Source organism: Apium graveolens, chromosome 8, assembly GCF_009905375.1.
Source record: "Apium graveolens cultivar Ventura chromosome 8, ASM990537v1, whole genome shotgun sequence".
In the NCBI taxonomy this organism is placed as follows: Eukaryota; Viridiplantae; Streptophyta; class Magnoliopsida; order Apiales; family Apiaceae; genus Apium; species Apium graveolens.
Genome location: NC_133654.1, coordinates 91,194,337 through 91,204,499, shown reverse-complemented (window position 1 = coordinate 91,204,499; position 10,163 = coordinate 91,194,337). Strand labels below are relative to the sequence as shown.

The following is a 10,163-nucleotide window of genomic DNA, read 5'->3' as shown; positions in this document are numbered from 1 at the left end:
AAGTTTCTTAATAAATAAAAGAAAATATTATTTTCAAGCTAATTTTTAACTTTCGGAGGAAAATGAGAGTGAAACGACAAAGTGGCCGGCAACCACATAAATCAACACATGATTAGCAATAATATATGTGAGGACAATTTTGTCATTTTACTTCCATTTGTTCTCGAAATTAAAATATTAATCATATTTTCCTAAATAAATTTGAAAAAACAAGTTTAGAAAAGCAGTGGAGCTAGAGCTTGACTTGCCGTTTAATTCCCACACCAAAAAAACAGGGAAACAAATACATTCCCCCATATCTAGAGAGAGAAACAAAACCAACATTTAACAGAGAATCTAGAGAGAGAAACAGTAACAATGTCATCCTCTTTCGACACATACTCTCTCGACGACGACGATTACTCCTACTCCGCCGCCGCACCTCCACCGCCTTTCACTTCCGATGAAGTCACCGTCGATCACGTCTCCAGTCCCGATCCGTATGGGTTCGGGTCCGATCCGAACGCCGGATACTCCGAAACGACGCCGTTCGAGTCATCGATGCCGGTTTCTAATGGAAATGGTAACGGATATGATTTAGGTGATGATGCCGGTGGAATTTTTAGTAGCGATGGTCCGGTGCTCCCGCCGCCTGCCGATATGGTCGAGGAAGGAGCGGCGCTTCGCCAGTGGCGTAGGTTAGTTACAATTTTCATTTTTAATATGTATATATATATGTACGTATATGTGTGTTTTTGTATCTGTAGATCTGTTTTTTAGTAAGTTCAATTATGTTGATTAATTGATTTTTGATTGGCTGTTTGATTTCGAGAAGCGATTGGAGTTGATAGCTGAATTGTTTGTTAAATTGAATTGATGTTTGTTTCGAGAGTACGGTTGAGTTACAGTTGTTTCTGTAGATGTGTAGATCTGGTTAGTTGTTGAATTTTATTATTTTTCTTATATTAACTGTTTGTTTGATTCAGGGAAGTGATCGTTGATAGTTGAATTAATTGTTTGTTTTGATATTGAAAGTAGTTTTGTTGAGTTAAGTTGTGTTGATTTGTGTATCGATCTGTATGTTTGTAGTGGCTTGTGTTTGTGAAAATTGATACATGTATTTGTATAATGAGCGGTTAGACTTGATAATTGTATTGTTTAGTAAGTTGGATGTTTTGGGTGAGACATCTCTGTAGTGTGGAAATTATTGCCTCTAGAATTAAGTATTTATTATGATTGGCAAGATTTTTTTACTATCAGTTGATCATTTAATTCCTCTAGGATTCCCGGGTCACATTTTGGCATATGGATTGTCAAATTAATTTTATGATCTTATTATATGTTGTGAAAAAGGTTTAAACTATGAGATTGACATTTCTTTCTTGCACCGGGGTTTGGTGTATCGATTATTACAGACTAATGTATCCAATAGCCAAGAGTTGGAACCTACCTTTAATTATATGATTATTACGATTGTAGTTCATTTGTATGCTAGAAAACCACAATTAGTGAAATATGCATTTGTTTTTATAACTCTCTGGTGTGCCTTAGTGGTAGATCCACTCTAGACTGTAAGGATAAAAGTCTTTTAAATAGTTTCTTTGATCCTTCAAATGTTTTTCACCCCTTTCCCTTGCCAGTTGTCACGGGTTCCAATCTTCACAGTCCCTTCACCTCATACCTGAATAGATATTTACGTAATAAGTCTGTGTTTGTAAAACGTGAACTCTTAAAAAAATCTATTAATAGTTAGAACTTAAAAGAATGAGATTCATATTGCAATACATTTAAAGGACTTCAGTTTAACATTTGGTCATTATATTGTTGAAATGAACTAATTGTCTAGATAACACAAATAATTGTCTAGATAACATGAAACTATTATCTATATTTTACAAGATGTTGTAAATCAGGATAAGAATGTAACTATGTACAACATTTCTAAAGTTCATCACCAATCTAGTTGTATTCTTGAATCCTGAAGTTCAGCGCTGTTTTTCATACTTATGTGAACAGTCTGGGCTTATTTATCTTGTTTTTCTACATTTTAGTCAGATTTGTTAGTAACATATCAGCAGAAAACTAGGCTTGACGTATGTAAGCTCCTTGTCCCAATACCTGTATTAGCATACATTAGGAAAAAGAACTTGAGAAGCCTTTTTTTTTGAAAGGTTGAAAAAAGGTCGTAAGCATCATGTATAACTTGAATAGTCTGGCTACTCTCCTTTTGTTTACAAAATTCAATGATCATTGTTTGGGCTCAGCTGTCCAACCCAAACCAAACTGTTTGGTACAGACAGACTCCTTCTGAACTGCCACCGAGTCGCTATAGTCAACCAAAACCACCTTAGGACATTTGGATTATTTGGTTTAAGGTCACTTTATTTTTCACTTCTTAACACTTAATCAGGTGAATGCTAATTTCGACAATATACTCCTGGTTCATTGCTTAAGAGATAGAACAATTATCATATCTACATAGTTTACTTTCTAAAAAGCATGCATATTTAATTAAGAAGAATAATGGTTTATCTAGGCTAGCATTTTTAGAAATATGATGTACACTGTTTATTATCTGACGCGTGGATTAGTTACAAGGAAAGTCATTTATCCTTATATCTTTCAGGTGTATGTATAAAGTATTCTTATACTTATGAATACCCTACTCGTACTCTACTCAGGGAACTGTACAAGTACCCTACCATAATGATGTTGTTCACTTTTGTTAATATCTAATTTCGATTCTGTGAAATTTTATGGATTCCCCACTGGCTGTGGAAACCTAGTTGAGTCCAGTTGATTGCAGAAAATGGGTGCCTTAGCTATCAATTCGACAGATAATAATGTATTATGTGAATCATTAGAAGCATATTTAATTACCTAATGCATATTTGAAAAGTACAGTCCACTAGTCATTGAATAGAGCAATATGTAAGGATAAAATTCTGCTCAACACGATTTTACTTTTAGCAGTATATTTATGAATATTGCAAATTAGTTTTTTATATGATTATTGCATTGAAAGGAATAACCTCTTTGTTTATGTAAGTTTAAAACTATCATACTTGTAATTCTATTTTACAGGGAGAATGCAATTCGTCTCGAGGAAAATGAGAAGAGGGAGAAGGAATTACGCAACAAAATTATTGAAGAAGCCATAGACTTCAAAAACGAATTTTATGAGAAAAGAAAGCTTTACATTGATGGTAAGCGAGACAGTAACAGGGAGAAAGAAAAGGTAAAAGTTATGGTGCTTTATTCCAGTATGCTGATATGTTGTGTACTTCGTCTTCCTTTGCTAAAGTCACATGACACTTGTTTTTCTGGTGCAGGTATACTTGGCTAATCAGGAGAAATTCCATAAAGAGGCTGACAAACAGTACTGGAAAACAATTGGAGAAATCATTCCTCGTGAGGTTCCAAATATTGAGAAGAGAGGCAAGAAGGATAAAGATAAGAAGCCTTCTATCACTGTTATACAGGGCCCCAAACCTGGAAAACCTACTGATCTTTCAAGAATGCGTCACTTGCTATTGAAGTTGAAGCATACTCCACCGCCTCACATGGTAACACCTCCACCAGCTCCCACCAAGGATGCCAAAGATGTGAAGGATGGAACAACCAGTAAAGATGGAGAAAATGTGAAAAATGCTGCTGCTGGAGTCGAACCTTCTGCACCAGTGAAAGATGTTGCCTCTACTGAATCAAATGCCTCTGACCAAGAAACTCCTGCTGTGGCAGTTGAAGATCCCGCTAACTAGATTATCAACCCCACAGGCTATTCTGGTCAAATCCTTAACTGCTTGATTTACTATGGCTAAGATTGAACTTCTTCAGTTGCATGCTTCCAATTGTTTGAAGATGAGGATTAGGTGTAATCTGCTTAACTGTTTGACTTCTAAACCGGATTCTGGAGTAATATTCGCACGGTACTTGTTTTACGTTTACATTGATCTGATATATATATATGTTTCCTTGTACCCTGTTTTCCGTGTTTGTACTGCATAATTTTTGGCATCACTTTATATTTTTATTTTGTTGCCAATATTGGTGTTCTTTTTCTCCATATTCTATTCTTCTTAAGGATAGGGCTATTATCACGAGATATAAAAATTTGGAGTGTCTTGAGCATTGTTATCACAAAGACTAGTAAGCGACTCAAAGCGAAGGCACTCGGGTGCCGAGAGTCTCGAAGCCCGACTTGGGATCTTGGTAACCATAATTTGTGGTGTACCCTGAACCAAATGACAAATGACAAATGACAATACATAAGAAAAGGATGGAGATGAAATTGATGTCAAGACAGATTACTTTGCTTGATAATCATATATTTATGTTTTTATTTGTTATTTGAAGTATTGATGTTATGTGCAATATCTATGCTTATCTTGAACTTATTAATACTTTTAATTTAAATTATGGAACTGATGTGTTTAGTTATATTATATATTAAATCTTATAAGTATTTAAAGACCATTTTTTCGATTTTTTGCAACTAGTTGAGTGACTTGTCAACTAGTTTAATTGAAGGTAGGCTCGACTTGGAGCGGTGATAACCATGGTCTTGAGAGGGACAATATTATTATTTTGGTTTATTAGCAAAAGAAAATAAGCTGAATTGTTGCAGATATTCTGCATCAAGTTTCATTAGATATTATAATAATAATTCTTCTAGTGCAGTACTTCTAACTTGCAACAAAAAATATATTTTACTTCTTAACGAACCAAAAGTGGAACGAATTTATTTAATTTTAAAATATTTTAAAGTCAGTAGTAAACTTAGTTTTTTAATTTTTTTTATCTGAAAAGCTCGTACATGCACAACGTTTTTATTGATGTCAATGCTCGTAATAGTTTAAAATTAATAATCACTCTTTTTCATTTATTGTACTGATTAATATAAAAATTAACTCGTTTTATGTTATTAAAGCTATGTATAAATGTTCAAATTTAAAATGTTATACAAAATACAAAATACAAATGTGGTATAAGAAATATGTAACTGGCATGGGTGTAGCTAACATCTAGACAAGCATGCTCGACTCGTAAAATTTAAAAGGTTGATAACGAGCAGAAGTTTAGACTAGATTAATTAAATGTGTTGACGCGACTCAATTCGATTAACGGCGACTCAAATTCTGACCGATTGAAAACTTAAATCGCTCGGCACGAATACCATGAACGAGTCAATGAAGCTGCAGCCGAGGAAAAAAAATGAAAGAAAATAAAATTGGGCCGCTAAACAGCCCAGTCCTTTTGCTAAAGGTCACCGTATATTCTTCCAGGTTGGGCTGTCTAATGTAATTTAGTTTCATTTACCGGCAAAGGGAGACCAGAAGAAAGAAATGTTTAAACTATTAAAATTACAATAATTGTAAATGTCCAAATTGTATCAAAAATGAATCTCAAATGCCATGTTACTGTATTTACACAAACTAGCATAATACGTATCATTTTCTAGAATTTTTTTTTTATGATTATAATGTTTTTAGATAACTCCAACAATATCCTTAGGCTCTTAAGTCAAATTTTAAAAAAATAGAGATAAATTTCTCTCCAACAAATTCCATGTCCCTCTCTATAATATTAGGAGTTTCGAATGATTCCTTACTTTTAGGAGTGAATATCCCCTCAACTATTATTATATTATATTTTTCTTACCCGTTATTTTATATTTAATGAATGAATATAAACAAGGTAGTAAGTGTACGTTTAAAACAAAACGATTAAACTTAATCTGTAAAATGCCGTTAGTATGTTTACAAATAAAAAACTAAAAATTAACATATATGTTAAATACAGAATTGACCAAAATCTTGAACTTTGTTTAAATAAACTATATGTATTGCTCTATATTATTACTGAATTCACTACTAACTTATAATTAACTTACTCAATTTAAAAAGATAAAAAAATGCATAAGAAGTCAGAAATGACTTGCAATCATAATATACAATAAAGTAAAATTTACATTATTGTTAATATTAAAGTTGATTTTAATAAAAAATATTAGTTTTTGAAATTCAATGTAGGTATGTTGGGAAAATATTAATTTTTTATTTACACAACTGTTAACAAAATATGATTAAGTTATATGTATGTGTGTGTTAGTATCTAAATTATTGTATGTTACATCTTTTAGTAAATTATGATGGTTTCAATTATTTATATGCTAAATATCTGATTTATGTACATGTATAATCATTATTAACATCTAGTGAGATAATTGATTATTTAAATAACATGCATTTATAATTATTCAAAAATTAAAATTATATAATAAATAAATTGCTATAATTGATATATGGTATTCACATTATCACTGACAAACAATCAATATCTATTTTTTACGCAACCGGGTATCAATCATGGTTATAACATAAAAATGAATTATATATTTTAAAGACTTATTATTGATATTCATGATTTTTTTCAAGAATTCGAAAGAAAAATTGTATTTATATCATTATTTAAACCGTTTTTAGGTTCTTTCATTACGGCTCTAATATTTCTTCATGTAGTAATTTGATAACATTTTATACTATTCTTCTAAAATTAAAAAAATTCAGATCGATAAAATTTTATAAATATCAGTTGAACTTGTTAATTCCTTCAAATTATTGAACTATATATGTTTTTTTTCTTAAATAATATAAAATACATTGAATCAAATGCTACAATATAGTATAGATTTAACGACCGGGAGATTTACGTTATATTCTATCATATTTATAATAAAATATGTGTATTAATATGTCATTTACGTGTGATTATCTATTGAAATCTAACTTTTATGTGTTATGTGCATTTCGTGTCATTTCTGTATTTTTAAGGTATTTTTCAGATATTTTATTTGGCATTCATTTTAAACGTTTTACGACCTAAACAATGATTTTAAAGCCAATATTTCAAATAAAATAATGGGCCTTATTTTTCATCAAACAGCTTTTACAATCACATTATTCTAACATCTAGATATTTTATAAATTTTCTCGTTTTACGAAAAATGACTTTTCCGGGCCCCATTGGGTGTTAAAACCCCCACAAAAATCATATTTTTATTTTTATGAAATTATAGGACTTTCATTTATATTATTTCTTTGCATTTTTGCAATATTCACAATTTTTGGGAAATTTTGGCATATATATTGCATATATAAAATAATTATAAATTAAATTTTAATACTCAAAAATTATAAAAATTAGGGCCAAATATTTTTATTAAATGTATAATTAGCCCCTTAATTTTATTTAGGAGTATTATTTTTACTACTATAAATAGCCTAATTATTATTTAATTATAATTAATAAATCATTAAAATCTGCAAAAATACACAAAATTCTCTGAAATCGGGTCGGGAAGAACCGAGTCAGGTTGAAGAATCAAGCCGTGATTTCTCACTGATTACAACATCAAATCGTGTGATTCAAGTACTCAAATCGAAGGTTTTGATCCGTTCTTTCTGTTTCTTGCATCAATTTTATGTTTTAATGCCTTGATTTTGATTTTCGATTTCTAGGGTTTATGCTCGAATTAGGACTTTTTGATTCTAGGGTTATTTTGATGTTTTGATGATTGATATAGCTTTGTTAGATGATTTACAGTCGATTCATGGTGTTTAATTGAACACACGATGTTTGTATAGTGATTCACGATTTCTAGGGTTTATGTCAGATTTTCAAAATACAACTCGATGATTTCTGTGAATCTTTGGTTCCTGAAAGGTTAGGGTTATGATTGTATATGTTCTTAGCTTTGATTTGCACTATTAAACGTTCAATTTCATGTACGCATCTGCAAATTCGATTTTTGGCCGGAGTTTATGTCGATTTCGCCGGAGAAGTTGATTCAGGGGTTATTCTGTGATGTTTTGGCCGTGGTTGGATTGCTGTGTTGATTTGCAATGAAAAGCACTCAAAAACAGCACCAAACGGTGTTGATTTGGGGCTGATCGGAGCTTGGCCGGACTCCGGGAACTCACCGGAATCTGGAAAAATTCCGGCGTGTTCTTGGTGACCCGGAATCCAACCCGTTTGACCCGTTCAGATTACCCGGTTTTGATCTGAATTGTCAGATGTTTGATTTCTGACATCTGTTTCTGGATTTTTAATTTAATTTTATTTTTACTAATTTTAAAAATCAGATTTATTTATTTTATAAATTGATTAATTAATTGTTTAATTAATTGATTTATATTATAAATAATTCTGAATTATTTTCTAAAAATCAGATTGAATTATTTTCTTAATTATTTATTATTTATTAACTATTTATTAATTATTTAAAAATGATTAATTATTTTGATAATTAATCAAATAATTTTCAATAAATCATAATAAATTTATTTTAATTCCAAAAATTATAGAAAAATCATTTTTAATTCTGAGTTTTCTTAAATAATGATTTAAAAATTATTTTTGAGCTTTAAAAATTAGTAATTATTATTATAGTGAATAATAAATGGAATTATCAGTGTTTAATTGATAATAATTAGACCGTTAGTCCGATTCGAGTAAAACGAAAGCCTGTTGACTCAGAAAAATGAATTCTTTTCACTAAAAATAATATCAAAGCTTAATTTCTTCTAAAAATTAGTTGATTTTGTTACTTGTTTGATTATCAGTCGAAATGCGTACCGAGACGAGTCCGAAAAATTCCGGAAAAATGGGAAACGAGTCAGATAACGATCAGTTGAGCAATCAGCGAGTTGATTTTGGTTCTAAAAATTATTTTAACTATAAAAATGATTATGTGCTTATGTGCTTATGTGTATTATGTGATTAATTGAGTCTTAATTGCTAATAAGTAATACATGAGTCGGTCGTAAGCGCATGGGTAGATGTTAGGAACAGTGTGAAATCGATTCAAGATGCAATTGAAGTACGAAGTGACTTAACCAGTCTGTTTTGCTAACATAAGCTAAGCCAGCCAGGCAAGTTGAGTCGGTATTAGTCCAAGGTGATAGACGAAAGTGATCTAATTGCAGTGAATCGCACAGAAGGCAAGTTTTTTTTCCCCTATTCTATTTTCAGAATAGTGATATTTCTTCAAATGCTTATCACATTTGCACTCTTTTGATTCTTGTTCTTAATCACTGATACACACTTGCTATTCCTTTGTTCATATTTCATTTCGATTCTTAATTTCTCCGTTTCTTTGGATTCTTGATTCATATTCCATTGATGATATATTGAGATTGATATATTCTGGTGTTTAGAATATATCAAAGCATACCGATTATTCCGGTTGCTAAGCGATGGACTGGATAATGATATTTTTGGGATTGTGTGTCTTAATCCTGAGGACCGGGATGACTGGTGTCTCAACATGGGCCGTAGTGCCTGGGTACCCGACTGGATCTATATAGTGAGATATAGATATGGATTATATTCTGACTGATCAACAGAATATAGATGCGAACTTGTGTCCAGTTTAGTTCATTTGTACTCGCCAGTAATGGCCTTCTTTCTATTCTCGTGAGGGTTATATCTTTGCTGATATACCCGGGATTACGGATTTATTTAAAATGCTTTAACACTGTTTATATTTTGTGGACTTGTTGAGCAATTTTTGGTTCACCCCTTTTTGTTGTTATTCACCTTATTGTTTTCAGTTAAGAAGGAATATGAAACCCATCAGGACTCGAGTGGTAAAGAAGCGGGTCAAGACTCGGGATCCTCTTATACCCAAGGTGTTGATCCCAATCCCGGAAGAAAGCTTTGAGTTGCCCGAGCAGGTGGAGTGTTGATTAATAGTGTGTGTGTTTGAATAAAAGTTGAACTTAGTTTAAAATGAATTAGACAATGGCCTGTAATAAAGAGAGCTTGTGAGATTTTGAATTGGTTTGTAATAAAGTAGTTAGTGGTTCTTGTTTTCATACTTCAACCTAAAAGATCCTGGTTAGTGTTAAAGGGGTTTAATTTCTTTTCTTTATTAATTGTTAATCAGATTGTACAGGTTTGATATTTAGCTAGTAACCCCCCAGACTTATACCCCGGGTCTGGAGGGCGTTACAGTATAGATTTAACTTTTATTTGAATAATTCAAAATATTAAAATAATTCAAAATATTTGTACAATATTATCTTGATTAATAAATATTGTTGATCTAAAAGTATTCTTTTTAAAAAGTTAGTTTTTTTTAAGTGAAAAATAAAAAATAAATTGATTTAATATATCATCGT

General features: G+C 31.3%; 1 protein-coding gene across 1 annotated transcript; it reads left to right on the top strand.

Annotated features, from left to right (window-relative positions):
* Positions 1–223: 223 nt before the first annotated feature.
* On the top strand, positions 224–4,045 carry LOC141677492 (clathrin light chain 1-like). The gene is made up of 3 exons (XM_074483456.1): positions 224–677; positions 3,064–3,217; positions 3,312–4,045. Exons 1-3 carry the CDS (start codon positions 358–360, stop codon positions 3,738–3,740), a joined length of 903 nt encoding a protein of 300 aa, XP_074339557.1. The 5' UTR covers positions 224–357; the 3' UTR covers positions 3,741–4,045.
* Positions 4,046–10,163: the final 6,118 nt, after the last annotated feature.